Genomic DNA, 19822 nt, shown 5'->3' on the forward strand with positions numbered 1-19822 from the left:
TCTGGTCTGATCCACTGCTCAATTAGGGCCACTTAGAGCCCACTGTCCAGGACCCTGTCCAGATGGCTTCTGAGTATCTCCAACGAGGGAGACTCCACAACCTCACTGGGCAACCTGTGCCAGTGTTCAGCCACACTCATGGTGAAAAAGTGTTTCCTGATGTTCAGACAGAATCTCCTGTGTTTCATTTTCTGCCCACTGCCTCTGGTCCTGTCACTGGGAACCACCAAAAAGAGGCTGGCTCCATCCTTTTTGTACCCTCCCTTCAGGTATTCACATAGATTGACAAGATCCTCCCAGAGCCTTCTCTTCTCTAGACTACACAGTCCCAGCTGTCCCAGCCTTTCCTCACAGGAGAGATGCTCCAGTTCCTGAACGGTCTATGTGGACCTTCATTCATAGGGAAGGAATTCTCCTGAGCTTGGAGGAGGTGATCTTTGAATATTAACCAGTTTTCTTGGGCCCCTCTTCCCTCCAGGGCTTTATCCATGGGACTCTTCTAAACAGATCTTTGAAGAAGGCAAAGTCTGCTCGCCTGAAGTCCAGGGCTGTAATCCTGCTTTACACCATCCTCCCTGGTTTCTGTCCTCTACTTTCGGTAAAAGAGAGAAGATCAGATTTCTTGACAATTATTTAGTCAATTCAGAATTCAAGAATGACATAGTAATTTTAATATAGTGACAAAGCCACAAGAAGACTAAGCCTTACTTCTACCCGATGGTTCCAAATCTTCAGGTTGAAAAAAACAGAAGTGGGGAAAAAAAGGGTCTTCAAAATAAATGTTTCCTCTCAAAGGAGGACTGCTAACATTGTAACACTTCAAGGAAAAGAGGGTGACCAATGAGCAGTCGTAAGTTTGGTTACAGAGATTTCCAAAGACAACATTGGTGAAATCCTCCAAACACATTCTCTCAGAGGTAGCATTTGTACATGAATGTAAAGTGTATGGGAACCATCTCAAGTCTGGACATCCCTGAATTTACTGGAAGCTTCAATTCCTCTTGGAAGTCCTGCAGACTCCGACCTTCAGCACTTCCCATCTCCTGTTTGAGCAAGGCTTAAAGGTCACGACTGTTTTTACTTCACACCATTTTTCAGAGTTACTGAACATTTGCAGCTTCTGCTGAGTTCAGCTGGTACACTAGCATAGGATGAGTAGGCATAATTACATGACACACTGCAGCACTGTGCAGACACTGGCTGGAAGCTTTCTAATTAGTTCATCTAAAATAATTTCTATTATCCTTGTACATTACTACACTGCTGTGAAAAGATTTAGCAAGAAGACCCTCATTAATTTAATTGGGATTAGCTTAATCTACATCCACTGTAGAAGTTTAATACTTTTGGAATCAGCACAGCGTAAGTAAGCAATGCGTTTTATGTACGTTCCACTTTCTCTAAAGCAACCTATCAGAACAGTGGGCTTTGGCCCAGCACTGGGAAAAAAAAAAAAAAAAAAAAAAAAAAGGGAGGGCCTTCAAAGTCCTCTTAAAAATAAGTCACTCAGAGGTAGCATTCTCCCAGAGACTTCTCAGATGACAAGACAGCTCTACAGAGATCTTCAGACGTCTCAAGTTACAGACAAACTATGAAAAAGCCTGGTGATTTTACTAAGAACTTTACTAATAAGAAGAATGATAAGAGATACTTAGCTGGTAGCTCTTATGGTACCATTTCACTCTTTTAAGGCTCACCTTTTTAACTTTGGCTTCCTTCAGTTTCTCCAATGCAAGTTTAATCTTGTCAGCTTTAGCCTGTGCCTCTTGATCTTCCTGAAAAGATACAAGATACTTCATACACTGCTTGTTAAGTAAGGCCAGTAATGTGTATTTACTTGTAAAGAGTTTCTGTTATTTATATATAGAACATAAGGCTTGTCATGGGAAACTTCATAGTTACAGGGAATCCCCAACTTCCTTGAGCTAATATCCTCCAGTCAAAGCTTTGATTTACAAGTCCAGTGCTTCCTTTTGTTGCACGGTCATACACCTCTTATATGATCTGTTCCTCAAATGCTACAGGAATGTCTGAAAACTGGACTCTCCTGTGTTTCCATATGGGTTACAGGTGATACAAAAGAGAAGATGAAGGAAGGTCTAACCAGAGTGAAACAACACTGTGGATACGGCTACTTGGAAGAAAACTCACCTCTCAATAGGGTTAGGAGAACTAGAGTTTTTAGGATCTTACTGAAAAGATTGGCTTGCAATTATACCACTTAAAATTTTACACTTTCTGTTAAGTACATTAATTTACTTGAATTTTTTCACTTGCAACATATGAACTCTTACTGCATGCATACTTACTGAGAGGAACACCTCCTTAAACTGGATGATATCATGGCTTTTTATTCTAGTAATGGACCTATTCATATTAATACAGACACAGATAGCGCACACAAGTTCATTCCATCTTTTGCTGAAGGCCACAGTAAGATTCCTAAAAATCTCAGTAACACCTAGCTCTTCTTTTACAAAGCAGCTCTATCAATATCATGCCTCTCTCTCAGTATCAGTGAAGTCTGTGATCCCAGAAGACTCTGGATCCCCAGCTCCTGAGAGTCTTAGGTACACGTACCAGATGCCAGTGTCTACTGTTGCCTCTGTGACTGGTGTATAGATTGTGACGGGGGGTGGGGTGGGGGGTGCCATCTACCTTCCAGTAGCTTCCCCCAGCCACATACAGAGTTGGAAAAGTACATTTTGGACAGCAAGTAACTGTGGTTCCTGGGGTGCCTTGAACTGTTAGTACTACTGGAGGGTTTGGTGTCTTTCCAACTTTAAATCTCTGCTCCCCCTGTTGAAAACTGTCTTGTCTTTGCTTTCTTGCCTCTTTGCTGATTTTTACTGTCCCTGTTTCTCTCTCACGCTTTTGCAGTTTCCTTTGTTTTAAAGGAGTAGGATTTTTGCTATGGTACTCACAGGCACACCCAACCTGCAGTCAGTGACTGTGGGAGAAAGTTCCTGTCCTGCTTCCACACAAGATTTTAATCTGTGTTACTTTCAGCCTCCATTCTCTACCCTAAAGTTATAATTTTAGTGGTCTTTGGACTAAGACCAAAGACTAAAACACAGAACGGCTGTAACTCATGGGAGATGTACTTACAAGAAACTAGGCCTAACTATGTTTTGCTGATTAGGGATACCAACTAAACTCAGACACCAGAGTGAAAAGAGCAGGCGTATTTTACTCTGCCTTGGGCCTATTGTCCAAGCCTTAGCACTTCACCAAGCATTGTCACTACTTCCTTCTTACAGAGGTATCATAGAATCATAGCAAAAAAAGAGCTAAGAAAGTTATCTTATTCATCCCAAGCTTTGAGGCAGGTTCAACCATAACTGAATTACTCCTGACTGACATCCCTCTTGCTGAATTAACCACCTTCTGTTTTATCACAGCTTTCCCTGGATACCAGCATCCTTTAGGATGTTAAAAATACAAGATGAGGCATTCAACATGAAAGAGATGATTTCAAGCATGTTTGCTATTGCCAAATTCTCCACTATAAATACCAGACATCCAGTTAAAAAATGTCCTTTTTTTCTCCACAGGTATCAAAATTTGCATTACTACAGATCAGAGGTAGCTTTAACTTTGGGAATCCAAAAATAGCTTCTGTAGTACAGCAGAAGCTGGACAAAAGTAACTTTCACAGTAAGGCTGACTGTTCTATAGAGGGAAGAACACACAGCCTCTCACACTACATCTCTCCCCATACCATCTCAAAACATCTCTTTGCAGGAAGCAGGAAAAGCATCTTAACTGAAAGGGTTGAGTGTGGCGTGGGCAGGCTTTCTGCTGAAAATTTTAAGTAGTATAACTCAGGCTTCACCTGCATGTGACCTGTGTTGAACAGAGTTCACAGGTTGTACAGATCTGTGCATCTGAGCTCTCACCTGACAGCCTTCATGTTTTCATAACCTTTGTCTGTCTTAATGTAGAAAAGGAAATGATAAAAAGTAAATAAGCTATCATATGCAAAATTTTAGCACTGTTAATGAAATGCTTTGACAGGCTAAAAGATTTGTTTTTCCCACTACAGTATCATTATCACATTTTCTGGATCTTCAAACAGAAGCACATAAAAATCATCTAGATAATATCATTAAAAATGTAGAAGCATTATTTAGTTTAAAAACAGTTTTAAAAAGAAGCATCAGAGTTGATGGAAATTTATGAGACAGCTCTACCTTTCTCTGAAAGAAAAGCTGTACTACTTAATTTTGGCACACTTAAAGGTTAGAGAATAGTCTTAGAGGTGCATTCTTATTTGACTACAGACAACCAGAAGTGTTAAACAAAACACCAGTCTTGACTGGCTCAACAATCACTTATCAAAGAATCCTGGCTAACAGGAACGTGGATTTTGATGAAACAAAATACATTCCAATTCCAGCTGCATTTCATTCTACTGAGCAAAACATCACGTCAAAGCAAATACTAACCAAGACAGTAAATACTAATTTGAAATCAGTTCTTTCCACAGTAATTTTAAATAGTTATTACCTCCATCATTCACACCACAACTTGTGTAATAGCCCTACAGCCAATTTTGTGGACGGTAAGTCACACAATGGGTATGGCAGCACTGTCTGAATACAACCTGTATCAGAAAATGAGGCAAAGGCTGCGAGAGAAAGCAGAACCAGTGCCTTAATGAGGAAATAGACTGCTGCAGACAGATTCCTTAGAAACACCTCTACCTCCTGTTCCCATCCTACTCTGCCCTGTCCCTGTATCTGGTAAGAGACCAGAAAACACTGCCAGAGATTTAACTCAGCACACAACCTCAGAGGAACACTTTAATTGAGGGAGACAGAAGTGTCTTCCAGCTACGTTTTTGCATATAGAATTCCAGTTGCATTTAACAAGTATATTCACTTTTCATTCTGAAATCTTCTTCGACCCTCAGGTTAATGCAGGATGCCAGCTAATAAGAGAATTAGCTCAGTACAACACTCAAGGGAAAGAACTGTGCAGCACTGTTGATTTCAGCGAGCTTTAGATCACAGCATCATAAAAATGCTGGTTGGAAGAGAGGTCTGGAGGTCTGTAGTCTGGCTCCCTGCCCAAAGCAGGATTATCACCAACATTAGATCCCTGCCCAAAGCAGGGCTTTCACCAACATCAGATTCAGTCAGCTATGATTTTGCCTAGCAAAGTTTGGAAAACCTCCAAAGAAAGACAATCTGATATCAATCTGAGTCACCCGTTCCAGTGCTACACCACCGCCTGAAATGCAAAAGGTTTTCCTAATGTCTTGTCTGAAACTACAAAGCTACAACATGTAGCCATTGCCCACTGTTATATGACCTAACACTACCATGAAAGAATTTGGCTCCACCAGCTTTGTAGCTACACTTCAGGTATTTTTAGGCTGTCATTAGATCACTCCCCAGCCTCTTATGTCAGACTAAACAAGCCCAGCATCCTCAGCCTGTCCTTGCTGTCCCCTAATTACTCCCTGTCCCTGGCTATCCCAGCAGCTCTCTGCTGAACACTCTCCAGTATCTTCATATCCAGAATGGGGTGCAGTATTCCAGGTGTGGCCTCATCAGTGCCAAGAGAAAGGAATAACGGCTCTCTCAGGCTGCTGGCCATGCCCCTCCCAACACAGGCCAGTTTCCCATACTGAGATGACCTTGCATTCATGGTTCTTATTTAATGTGGCGTCCACCAGGATGCCATCTCCTTTTCAGTAGGGCTGCTGCTCAGCCTATTGCTTCCCAAACAGTTCAAATGCAGGGGGTTATTCCACCCAGGCGCAGGACCTTGTACCTTGCTGGGTTTCTGAGGGTTTTGCTGGCCCAGTCCTCACATTTTTCAAGGTTGTCCTGCACTGAAGTTCTGCCATTCATCTTGTCAGCCAGAGCCCTTAATTAAAAGCATCTTCATCACATCTGCAGATGATTTTTTTATGTCATCACTCAGGTCACAGATGAAGATGTTAAAGAATACAAGCCCTAGCACTGATCCCACTTGTTACCAGCCAGCAAACCATTGATTACTAGCCCTTGAGTCTGCAGTCTGGTCAATCTCAGCCCATTTAACCAGCTACCCTTCCAGACCATACTTCCTCAGCTTCCAAACCAAACTATTTAGAAGCCTGGTACTTCCTTAAAGGTCATGAGTCTAAATCAAGATGGGGACATGTTTGTAAGACGATGGATCAAACTTATTTTGGTAGCACCTCTTCTGTATCAATCATACTAGTTAAATAAAAGACTTCAGCTTCTGAAGCTGTCTGGCTGTTGTTTTTGCAAATCTTTATATTCCTTCAAAATAGGAAGTTAACTATTATCTTTGAGATACAGAAAAATGGCAAAGTTCCTTCCACATGTTTACAACTTTCACTCTTCAAACAGCACTGAAAGGTCCTATGCACTAAATGAAGCTTTATCCAGTTCAATTAATTTTTGTATAATCAGAAAGGTCACCTTCCTACCTAATTTTCTGTTCCTTTTGCTAAATATGTGTGCTGTATGATGCTAAACACAGGGGCAGCAGTGACGTTGAGGTGATTCATACTCAGTTTGTGTTGATTTTTACACTGCAATGAATTGCCCATGGTTTTAAGCAAAACTGACTGGTACAGTTCCACATGGGCTTACAGAGCACTTTTCATGATCCCTAAAATCTTTCCATTCCCTAAATGTAAACATCTTCTCTTGTAATAGGTACTATGTATATGAATACTGAAAGAGATACTTTTAGATCTTTCACAATTTCAGATTCATGTTTTTATGACTGCATCACTCCTCTAATGCACATACTCTGCCCACAGGGCTGTGACAGAGCAGAATTCTTACATTATCTCCCTCTACACAACCTCATGTCAAAGAAATGAACTTCTAAGGCTTCTACTAGAAACACCACATTTGATACCCGTTGTTAAAACAACTCTGCAAGAAACACAAACATGGAGAAGGTTGTGGTAAGTCTGAAATTTTACTGTACAGGTAAGCGAATTGTTTATAAATATTACCTACTGATAGCTTTGGCACCTCCTAAGTAAAGAGCATTTGTCTCATATTGCAGATGATCTTTATTACTTCCCTTCAAAGACAAAACCAAGAAGAGCAGAGTGATTCCGTGCTGGAGGGGTACTTCTTGTGCTCAGCCTTGCACCCAGTCTCCTAGCAAATGTTGAGTTTTACACAACTGAACAGCTTTTCCTAATGCAAGAAATCAGTTAGGCCAGGGATGCGTCTGGGAAACATCAACAAGACTGTCTCATCTGTACCAATAGCACAGACTGCAATGAAAAAACACAGTGATATCTTCACAAAATGGTGGGATCCTTGGCCATGCTTTGCACTGATGACAAAGCCAAGTTCTCTATGAGATGTTATTAACTGATCAGTGCTTATTAAAAAAAAAAATATTAAAAAATTCAGTTACAAGTTTTCCGTTTGCAATGATTAATGCCTGTCTTGGGCTATCAAAATGATGTTTAGAAAGGCAAAGGAATGAGCAATAGATCAAGGAACAGGCAGAAATTGCTGAACCCATAACAGAAAACTCTCACTCCACAGTTGATGCACGCTTCATCACTGCAGAACCTTCCCAAGACGTTTCTACCTGGGATATGCACTGTTGTTCCAATGCCAAATACAACTTGCAAAATTACAAAAACTATTGAATGCTCAGAACAAGGTTCCACCCAGTCTTACCTGGGTGAGTGGCTCAGGAGGAGGTGGTGGTGGTGGTGGCGGAAGATCTAAATAGGGGTCTGGAGGTGGAGGGGGCAAGTCATCCCCAAATGGTCCAGTAACAGCAACACAGAGACTTGATTTAGAATAAACGTCACTATCCAAGCCTGTTGAAGGCTGAGTGACTGTATTTTGCTGGTTGCCAGAAGTAGTCTTCTGGGCTTGTAAAGTTCTCTGTTCAACATCATTTATGTCTGCTACAAGATCAGCCATTAAAGCATCCAGGTCTTTGTCCTCTAGGGCACTTAGGGATTCTGTGAAGAAAACCACAAAACGTGTGAGAGTGAGTGCAATGCAAAACACTATGCTTCCACTTTAGTGGAGATTAAATTGCAGAAGCCATGGTTACTGTAAGATATAAGGGTTATGGAAAAGGAAACAACATTTATTTGTTGAACGCATTTAAAATGTGTTTTAGAAATAGCCATTAATCTGGTCATACTGAAGTTCAGAATACAAGGAACTCTATGAATACAAATTAAACAGGACAGTAAGATTAACTTTCAATGATACAGTCTCAGACCCTTATAACGTTATGAAACGTGGCCCTGATCCAGCAAGGTTTCTGGACACATGCTTAGTGATATGGATGCAAGAAATTTCATTAGCTTCTATTAGGCTACTTACTTCAGTTAAGTACATACATAAATGCTTAGCAAGTTTTGGTATAGCACACAACAAATTGTGTAACTGAGGCCTGGATCAAGAATATCTTTATATATTACTACTATTTTACAACTCTAAAATCAACATGAAGCAGAATCAGAGAGTTTCAGGACACAAGAAATTGTGTGGTATCATTGGTAGCACATCAGTAATTGTGTGATCAACATGTGTGAAATGCCTCATGTAATATGCAGGGGTTTGAGGATCTTTTAGGCAAAGAGTAAACAAGACAGTCTCTTTTCAAAAGCATCTTATCAACCAGTCAGAGTAGAAGATAAAATCCTACACTGGAACTTCATATGTAATTTCTTCTTTGGTTGTTTGAACTAGACATGGTATAAGATATTCTGTGGAATGACATCCTGCAGGATAATTTAGCTTTCTAGAAGAGAAGGGTTCTTTAAATACCAACAGATTTAGTGGTTTAAATCTCTTCAAAGAGTCTAGTTAAAAAAAAAAAATCAGAAATCAGGAAAGCTTTTAGTGGGACTTTGGAAAGGGATGGAGAGCTCTGAACTAGATACTCAAAAATGAAGTATGCAAAAATACTATATCATTCATCAGACTGAGTGCAAACATGTCACTAGATCATCTCAGTTTAGTCTGCTTTACCTGTTATGCTACTTGAGTATTTTAATAAGCTTTTCTTTACAGTGGGAAAGTTGGCTTATGTTCCTCTCTATTTACATACTTCTACCCACCTTACTGGTAGAGGCATTAGGTAGCTTAATAATGAACTGATTCTGGGACAAAAACACAGGTTAAAACCAGCTCAGACAAAGGCAAACAACCAGTCCCTAGTAAAAAGAAAAAAAACACAAACAAAACCCAAGTGAGGGTTTTTTTTTCCCAACTCACATAAATTCCCTCATTTGGTTTGTCACACAGCCTCAGCAAGCAGCTATACATGCAAAAGTGACAGTGAAAACCAGAATGAGAATAAGCAATGTAAAGGTGGAAGCAGCTGAAGCCAATACTTCCACTGGACAAAAATGCTTATGCAGCTCTGACCTCACACTGAGGAACTTCCTATCAACTCAAATTTTTACATAAAAAAGGTTTCCTTTTAGAAAGTTATTTGGGGGACTTCTCATTTTTGTTTTCCTCTACACTCAGACATTTTAAAAAGTCTGACTACTGTATGAGACTGAGCAATGTCCCTTTAAAAAAAAAATTCACCCCTTTGACATTTCCTAAATTGAGACACACAAATACAATTTTCTCTTCAGCAAAATAGGTGGGGTTTTTTTGTTTTGGTGTGGTTTTTTGGATCAAGGGTGTTCAAAGTTTTTCTTCTCATTTGTTGCCCATAAAAGCACAAAAGCATGAAAGAGTCCATTCAGCTACTTACCGTTTAAATCTTTAAAACCAACTGTAAAGGTAAATTCATTGTTGGACGCTTTGGGGGATGGAAGTTGTAAAGTCTCCACTCCTAAACTCTGTTAAGATAGAAGAAGAAAACAGGTATCTGATGACACAATTACTATTACAGATATTAATATCTGTAAATCAATTACCTGAATTTGTCTAATGAAATCAACTCTTCTTCAGTGAACAGACTGACACATATTAGTTTCTGGGATTATGCCCAGACTGGTAAACTACACAGGGCCAGGACAACGGTCTCACAATCATGCAAAGTGTGTAATGGTTTGCATGCTTCTCAATACAATGTTGACCTACGCCATCTGCAACTCTTGTCAGGCAACGCCCAGGCTCAGTGTGGGGAACAGCAGAGGCTAGGGCTGTTTCTAATAGAGACAGTGGATAAAGCCAGACTGATTTTTAATTTCTGGTGGGTTTCTGAAGGGGAGTGGGGTGAGAGTGTTGAAAGAGTTTAGCTGTGTACACCCTTGAGCTACACAGTGCTATTTGCTCCAGTGCTTTACTCACCAATATAAATGTAATCTACCTGTTGCTTCCTCATGCTGTTTGCAAAAAAACCCTCAAACAACAAAACATGCTGCTGTTTGCAATGTAAACTGAAAATCTGCACAGTTAAATAGAGAATTCATAGCTTGTGGCTCACTGTTTAGGAAGCAGGCAGGGAATCAGTGCTTCACAAGTTAGGAAAAGTGCATACAGCGGAGATAGAAGAATATACATTCTCCCTTCCACAATGAGGAATGTGATAGCTCTAATAAGCAAACCCTGTAGATAAGACTGGAAGAAATTTCAAGGGTCTGTCTAGACCATGCACCTGTCCTAAGGAAGGTCAGTTATACCTGGGTCATACCTGAAAAATGTATACTTAACCTGATTTTAAAAGCTTCCTATTAGATAAATTACATCACCACCTCTGGCAATCTGTTCCTCTACTTCACTATTGAGATCACTATTCCTGCCATCAAACCTTTCTTGTGATGCTCATCCTAAACTTTCTTTAATGCAGCTGAAGACCATTCCCTGTTGTCCTACTCGCCATGGACATGAGGAACCAAGTACTTCTTTCTGCTCTGACGTCACTTTTGACATACTTTAAGATTGTTATCCTTTTCTCTAGACTAAACAACCTAATACAATATTTTCTTACAGGTCATGTTTCTTTTCCTTCTCATAATTCCCATTGCCTTCCTCTGGATTTTCTCCAGTCAACCCTCCTTCTCCTCCAAATGCAGTGCTAACACTGGACAGTTTCCCTTTTGAGGTTTTACCAGTGCCGCACAGAATGGAAGGATTATTTCATATATCCTATGAGCTATACCCTTGTTCGTACATCCATGTGAGATGTTTGTCTACTGGTGCTCATACTGAATTTGTACCAGAGGCATTTACATTTCTTAGAGCTACCTGAAACTGACAGACATTTTCCATGAAAATCAATGCAAATATTTTTCTTGGCAGTTCTTTTCACCTATTTCCCACCCAGGACATGTTGGTTTCTTCTGAAGTTACAGAGAGCTAGAAACCAAAGCAGTAGTAACTTTAAATACTGTGTTAATACTCACTCTCATAAAAACAGACACAGTATAAACTGGCGAAGAGGAAGAAATGAAGTACATGAAATAGTTTTGCAGTGCTTGATAAAAAAAAAAAAAAAGAGCGAGAAAAAAGGAGCACACAAAATGTATCGATGAAACACTGTAAGAGAATAAAGGAAATACAACTTATTTTAGATTAGTGATAAAAGTAACACCTCATAATGGCCATAAAAGTGCGGGGGGGAGGGGGGGGGAAGTACATGCAAAGAGAAATTAAAGAGAAAACAATCAAAATGCTAAAAAAAGGTTTAGAATTAAGTACACTGAAATAGCAGAAAAGCCCAATTCTGAATTTGTATTTATTTTTCAGCCTTGTTATGCAATGTGAAGGCATCTCTTGTGCTTCTATCATTTACACTTACTTTAGGAACAGACAGATTGGTGGAAATGGATGAAAAACCATCTACAGCCTCATTTTAGAAATTAAATAGTTTAAAGCAATTAACTGATGCAAGTCTGCTAACTGAAAGTCTACAGGCTTTCAGACATGTCTGTCTCCTCCTCCCATACAATGCTAAGAGGCAATGCCAGCATTTTGGAGAGGGAGTCAGTGTCTGTCTGAGGAACACATCCCATTCCACACATTACTGCACTGATGAGCAGAGAGAGAAGAGGCTCACTCTCTTACTCCATTCCCATGACCTGCACTCATAATGGTGCTGTGTCCTATCTGAAGAGGTAAAATCTATCACAAGCAGTCTTTTGTTAATTTTCAAGGCATAATAATGAAATTATTACCCTAAACTCCTCTCTCTTTATATACATATATATAAAAAATAAATATGCATGGTTATAAAAAGCAGAAAAGCTACCAAAGGGCAAACTATTGTGACTTGATAGCTAAGAATGTCATGTGAAATCTTGGCTTTCATACAGTTTAAGCACAATTTCTATTCTGTGGTTCAGAATTATGGGTATTTAATTTTGGCAAGCACTGGAATTCACCAAGAGGAGAGACCCCTCAAAACAGAGGCTGTAAGCAATCAAATTCACACAGAATCCAAGATGACGGCTTAAGTGTTTTCATTTTGTTGCATTGTTGCATTTACTAAAATTATTATTACATTTTCATTGTTTCATTTACTAAAATACAACAGATGTACTGACTTTGTAGAGGTTTTTTAGAAATAAAAATTCTCCTTTCATCAGGTTTTGCAGGAAGTATCCTGAGACTATAGGTTTAGGAATAGGCTCATGCTGTCTTATAGTTTCCTTTCAAGAGTGTATTCTGCACTGGCAATAATGTCCCTATAAATTCTTGAATGCCACCCTAGCTGTAACTTAGTATTTTGCCACATGTACAGATTACTCTTCTGCATATATTCAAAATGTTTCTTTCATTTCCAAGGTTTACATTTGACACCCAGGCTACATCCCATTTATTCATGTATGCCAAGCATTCATACCTGAAAATTCTGACTCAAACTCATCCTGTGTTGACAGAATCTTTCAATTTCTTGGGACTGAGTTCAGAGGAATTTAAATTGCTTATTTGTTTTTCTGGAGAAAACATCTTTCATAAGCACTTAGCTCTCTTTTAAAAATCTAGCCTGCACTAATATTACTTTATTCTTCAGGCTACTTGTTTAAAATGTCAAGCAGAGAAATTTAGTCGAAGGTTTTTTCAAAATAATATATCAGTATTTATTCAAAGTGGAGGTACATGAAAAATGTAGAAAAGTTGCCTCTTCTCTAATGCATAACAGCTATTTTTCTAATCTTGATAGAAGAAAAGAACTATTTACCTGGGTCAGCATGTCCATCTCCCCAAGTAAATTGCTGAACATTTCATCTATATCATCACATGTTTGCTCCATCTGAAAGAAAAAAAAATCCACAGTGAGGGAAACATCATCAAAAGTTCATTTCAAAACCAGCAACGGTCAGAAACAGAAGACGCAAAGTCCTTTTATACTGCATTCCCAATTAACGTCAAAACATCTGTTCAGGACTTGGAAAAATCTCCATCCATAGTTTAGAAATAACTACTAATAGATCAGAATCTCAATCCTGTATATGCTTAAACACACCCTTGGGCTCTACACTCATTAGGAGTTCCAACAACCTCCTTGTATTATTTATATTTCATAGGAAGTCACTAGCTAATAAACCACCATCGTATCTTGAAAGAAATGTAGCTAGTGAGAGATGGAGAGGGAAACAAAGTTTGAGGCTGAGAAATTCCTGAATGCTTCAGCTTGAAAGCTTTCTTTCTTTGGATTAGATGACTAATACAACAAGATTTTATTAGGTGTTATCAAGTGTAGGACCTGGTTATGGTTAAGTACATGATCAACTTTTTGTCTCAATACTTCTCCCTATTTTCTTTCAAACAATAGTACACCGAGAGAACACCAGTCTTAGCTGACCTCAAGACATCTGAGGGAGAGCACTGAGACAAGGAAAATGGGTACATGCTGCATGGGAGTAAATGGTGGTTCTAGTTGCAAGATGGGGGCGAGGACAGCACCACACACCAGTGGTGCTGAGATACTGGGGAGATACAGCTTCTGTAATGATCCTCTTCCTCTTTCTCATAAATGTGTTCCTTTGCAGAGAGAGAAGTAGTGTAAAAGGGTGCCTGACATGGAACATTGCCAGAGACAAGAACTATAAACATAATTTTCTTAAGATGCCCAAGCCTGTAAGGGACTGAGAACTCTGGTACTAATCACATAAAATTAGGGTTAAACATATAAGCAGTCCTATTGGTTCACTGGATTTGTGTGCACCTGTATTGGATTTATGCGGCAAAGTTTTGGTAGTGGAGGGGCTGCAGGGGTAGCTTCTGTGAGAAGACACCAGGAGCTGCCACCATGTCAGAGAGAGATGGTAGTTCCAGCCAGCTCCAAGATGGGACTTGGTGCTGGTCAAAGTTAAGTTCATCAGCAGTGATGGTGACACCTCTGGACAAGGTATTTAAGAAGGTGTAAAAAATGCTGTGCAGTAGCTGTAAGAGAGGACTGAGAAAACATGTGAGAAGCAGCCCTGCTGAAACCAAGGTCAGTGAAGAAGGAGGGGGAGGAGGCCCTCCAGGCACCAGAGCAGAGATTGCCCTGCAGCCCATGGTGCAGCCCATGGTGAGGCAGGCTGTGCCCCTGCAGCCCAGAGCACCATGCTGAAGCAGATATCCACACTGCAGTCTGTGGAGGACCCCACACTGGAGCAGGTGGACATGTCCAGAAGGAAGTTGCAGGCAACACTGTTGGAGCAGACTCCTGGTGGGAACTGGAGCCTGTGGAGAGGAGCCACTCAGAACAGGTTTTCTGAAGGAGTTTCCTGTGGGAGAACCCCCACGCCAGAGCAGAGAAACAGCGTGTGGAGGAAAGAGTGGCAGACAGAGCATGATGAACTGACCACAAGGCCCATTCCCCACACCCCTGTACCTCTTGAGGGGGAAGAGGTAGAAGAGTTGGGAGTGAAGCTGAGCCTAGGAAGAAGGGAGGGGTGGGGCAAAGATGTTTTCAGTTTTGTTCTTATTTCTCATTATGCTACTGTCTTATTAACTGGCAATTAATTAATTTCCCGATGTTGGGCCTGTTTTGTTCAATGGTAATTGGTAAGCGATCTCCCTGTCCTTATCTCAACCCATGAGCTTTTTTCCATGATATCTTCTCCCCCTGTTCTGCTGAGGGGGAGTGACAGAGTGGCTTGGTAGGCACCTGGTAACCAAAGTGTCCTGGTTGTGGCTGGGATAGAGTTAATTGTCTTCCTAGTAGCTGGTACAGTGCTGTGTTTTGGATTTAGTGTGAGAATAACATTGATAATACACTGATATTTTAGTGTAGCTAGGTAGCGCTATCCTAAGTTAAGGATTTTTCAGTTTCCCATGCTCTGCCAGTGAGCAGGTCCACAAGAAGCTGGGAGGGAGCATGGCCAGGACAGCTAACCCAAGCTAGCCAAAGGAATATTCCATACCACAGAACATCATGCCCAGTATATAAACTGGGGGGAGTTGGCCAAGAGGGATGGATCGCTGCTCAGACATCAGACAGTGAGTAGTGAGCAACCGTACTGTGCATCACTTGTTTTTTTCTTGAGTTTTATTCTTCTGTTATATTTTTTTCATTACAAATTATTATTGTACTTTATTATTGTTATTATATTTATTAAACTGTCCTTAACTGACAAGTTCTACTTTTTCTCCAATTCTCCTCCCCATTCCACTGCGAGGGGGGAGGAGTGAGCAAGTGGCTGTGTGGGCTTAGTTGCTGGCTGGTGTTAAACCACAACACAAGGTCAACCCACTACAGCACCTTACAGGCTGAGGACCAACCTGATGCAAGAAAGCAATCAACTGAGAGCCCAAACAACTCTAATAACTATAAAGACTGGCAAGAAAAGAAGACCAGCAAATATACTGTTCTTCCATCTTAATGCTCTTCCTTTAACAGAACATCTTGAATAATGTAACTATTCCATAGTTAAATGATAAAGGCCACTGAACGACTAGTGTATGATGTTTGATAATTATTTGGTAGCATACCTTTAATATGATAGTTCATACTGGGACAATCTGACCTGTTCTGTCTCCTCTGGACTTGGTCTTTCTGGAATCTACAAAAGTAAGACCCATCTAATTTACACTTACCCTCTTACCACCTGGGTTATGTCCAACACAAGAACTCATTAGGAGTAGACATGTACAGCTTTCATCACTCAGACTTGGGGCATATTATAGCCACTTTAGACTTTTTTTTGTAGCTGGTGTAACTAAACAAGGCACAGGCAACTGAGAACCAAACTCAACTTTCACAGTCTCTCAGATCCTGGAAATCAAAGACTTAAAGATTTGGGAACTGGATGCCATTAAAGACATAGGATGTAGTTGGCAGGGCTGAGGGTAGCCGTAGCCCAGACAGCACAGCAAGGCCCATGTAACAGGAAACACATCACACATGACCGAGTGAATGGAGAGCTGAAGTCATCTGCTTCATTTTCAGCTGACAAACACACTGGATGGCTCACTCTCTGTATGTATCAGTTATCATACACAGCTTTCTATATAAAATTACATTTCTGTAGATTCAGCAGTATACTGGTTGAGTAAATGATTACTGAATCTTAATTAATTTGCATCAACAGCTGTGTAGCTTCCTACACATCTGGGACTTGGAGAATCAATTTTCATAAAAAGTATAGATAAAATGACACTTATTTGATCATGCAGAGTGAAGTGAGATTTGTTATGTAACAAAAAAAAAAAAAAAAGGAGCTGCAGTTCATACTGACAAGTATCTCATCAGTCCTTAAATAGTACTGAATAATTGTTTTCCTGTTTTCTGATTTAGGGGAACAAAATATCTGCAGAGGGAATCTTATCAGCTCTAGCCTTTTGTATGTTTTTGTGGATTTTTTAAGCACTGTCTAGATTTACTTTCAGGAAAAAGCCTTCATACTGGTTCCTTTGACAAAGTGAAATACTGCTTTGTTGTATTTTTCCAGAATAGATATGTAAAAATGGGAAAAAAAATACTTTGGGTTAGGACCAGGAGACCTTACCAAAAGGAGGAGTAAGAACTGCCTAAACAGTTAAAAATGCCTAAGAACCCTCTTCAGTGGTTAACAAAAAAGGCAAGAGAACTGAATATTTGATTATACAACACTTTCACCAAATTATAGGAATTTTACAGGTTCTAGTAAATTTAAACCTTCTTTCTTTGCAATGATATGATTTTCTGAATCTTCAGACACATTCAGTTCATAAAGAAGATAATGTAACCCCACGAAAAAGCAATGTGCAAAGAATTCTATAAGAATTTCCACTGCATACTGGAGCTGCGTTAGTCACTGATGACTTTTATCAATTCAAATAAATGACATTTGATACTAGGGTGTTTTTTGACCTTAAGCATGTGGGAGCATGGAGAAGGATTGAATATTTATCTTGAGAAGGAAATATTTCGGCGTCCCTTTCAGTGAACAGACATCACCATCACCAGACTGATAAAACGATGTTGTCACCAAGCCATTGCCCCTACTGGTATCTTTTTCTTTTCTCTTACATTTTTACTGATTGCGTTTAGAAAGACAAAATTAACATCATAATCACCAAACACCCTGAAAATATTTTAATATTAAAACGCACTGAATGAGGTCTTAAACTGATCCGAAAACTCTCCAGATTCATCAGAGATTTTGTCAAGAGCCAGAAAAGCAAAAGACAGCAAAATGAGGCCCCAAAACATGGAACTGCAAAAGAGTGTCCATCCATTCTCCTCCTCTTTGACTCCTCTCCACAATAACTTCCATTTCTTTTATTTGATTGCCACAGTAGGAACAGGAAAAACAGTATGCAGATTTGTGAACTATCTCAAAGAAGATGCTGCTGCATTTTGGACCAGCAAATTCTTTTGACTTTTATAAATAGCCTGGAACTTATTAAAACCAGAAACTCAAAGTGAAACCTGCAGGTGTATGAGCTATTACTAACAAAAAAGGGAAAAATATTTACCAAAGGCCCCAGAAGAATATCAAGTTTCATACTCAATCTTCCATATCCACTAAACAGTAACTTTTCTGTGAGGTTTTTCTGTATGTAGGACGAATACTCGTAACTCTTAAAATCACTATCAACTACAATAAACTGAAGAAAAAAAGACAGTACTTTTACAATAGGTTTCCCATGTTACGCGTAAGATCTTAAGCAGAGAAAAAAATCAGAACTAAAATAAAAAGAGGAAATTGCAGTTGTCAGGAAGAAACATGCTTAGGAGGGGCTTGTGGGAAGGCATACATGTGAAGCCTAACCTATTTTTAAACTGACAGATTCTTCAAATTCATGTCTTCTAGACCACTTTCTGAAGTAACACCAAGCATACAGGCAAAGGTATTCCTTGTCTTTTATTTCCCTCAAATTTCACATTCTCAAATCTTCACTGAGCTCTTATGAAAACTTTTTTTTTTTTTTTTAATACTCCCACATTTCTCTTACTGTACATCTAAGGGGTTTGGGCATTTTCTCTTCAGCTTGCTATTCTAACCACCAAGTCTTACTATTGGTTTACGCATATTAAAGTCTCACAGGCTTATATAACCCATTAGTATTGTCTCAATGTATTTTGACTCATCAATACATTTATTCACCCCACCATTTAACAAAAGTCCCCCAGAACTGCTACACCTATTATTTTTTTATCATCCCAATTTCAGATTCAGCAGCCTCTTTGCTGATAAATATAATTTAACAAAACTTGTATTTTATTGTACTTTGTACCTACAGCATCTTAGTATTTCACCTCACCCAATAAAAAATATGATTTCTGCGTATTTGTTCCTACTTCTCCCTACCTGTTAGTGTCTGTCTTTTGTAGTGTCTGTCTTTTCTCTGTCAGATGCTTTGTTGCGATTTCCAAAGACCTATTTGCATCCATTCAGGTCCCCCTGTGAGGGGGCCTCCAACCATTTCCTTTTCACAAGAAGGAGCCTTGCTGCCCTGGATGATAATACAAAACTCCCGTGCACAGTATTTCTAAACTTGGCAACAGACCCACACAAAACTTCTTCCCCCTCCTAAATATCTACTCCATATATAGCCTTATTGAAACTGAGATATAAATTTCTACATTTTTTGAGCTACGGGCTAGGAAGTTGGAATTCAGGTATCTTCTAACACCAAAGAAATTTGGCAGATACACAGAAAGCAAGCTAGCCCACAGCGATGGATGGGAAACACTCCCTGGTCCAACTTGTTGCCCTTGCATAAGCAATGTACTTTGGTAACAGGGAAAACACTGTTTTCTCATGAGGATGGTCCAGTATTTAAGGGCACCAAAGAAAAACACTGAGAAATTTCTTGCAAGAATGGAGAAGCAGTCCTTGCACTCAGGTGAAGTAGGAACTGCCTTTCCTGGTCTATAATATGAACTCTGTATTTAAAATAAGGATATGATTTCTGCATGGTTGCATATATTTTGATTTGTTAAGATACTAGAGAAAATAAACTCTTTTTTTTTTAAGAAAGAAGAAAGTTTTGTCATTTGTGCACTTAAATAAGACAACAGCACTGTGTCTACAAACAGTACATAGGCAATGGAATTGTTTGATGAAATCATGATCACTTGGAAGGAAGCTAAGAGAATGTGTAGTAAAACAACAGCACAAAATTCATCCTGCCTAAAAACCAAACTATTTTTAAAATACCATGAAAGCTGACAGAGTGATCATATGGTGTATACAGCTCAGAAAAACCAGGCACAGTACTATGCTAAGCAGAGTTTGAACTGTTGGTACCTTCCAGCTCTGAGAATTACTGAAAGCCAGTCTCTTTCAACAGGAAGAGCGGTCTAAGTCACATGGTGATGAGGCTTCTGCACTTGCAATCTGAAAACAAGCTGAAGCCCTTGTGCAACACCTAACAGGAAACACCAACGGTACAGCCCATCTCTGATTACCATCTCTGCAACTCAGCTTCAGTTGAGTCGATGCAGTTAAATCAACCTAAGGGCTACAAACAAAAAA

General features: G+C 39.6%; 1 protein-coding gene across 1 annotated transcript in view; it reads right to left on the reverse strand.

Moving 5' to 3' along the window:
- APBB1IP (amyloid beta precursor protein binding family B member 1 interacting protein) overlaps positions 1 to 19822 on the reverse strand; it is a 69524-nt gene that overhangs the window by 39243 nt on the left and 10459 nt on the right. The window contains exons 2-5 of the mRNA XM_074900097.1: positions 13108 to 13179; positions 9733 to 9820; positions 7677 to 7969; positions 1698 to 1775 (exon numbers count right to left, since the gene is read on the reverse strand). Coding sequence (XP_074756198.1) covers positions 1698 to 1775; positions 7677 to 7969; positions 9733 to 9820; positions 13108 to 13179 — 531 coding nt within the window. The remainder of the gene's footprint in view (positions 1 to 1697; positions 1776 to 7676; positions 7970 to 9732; positions 9821 to 13107; positions 13180 to 19822) is intronic.

Source organism: Athene noctua, chromosome 2 (assembly GCF_965140245.1).
Source record: "Athene noctua chromosome 2, bAthNoc1.hap1.1, whole genome shotgun sequence".
NCBI classification, from domain to species: domain Eukaryota; kingdom Metazoa; phylum Chordata; class Aves; order Strigiformes; family Strigidae; genus Athene; species Athene noctua.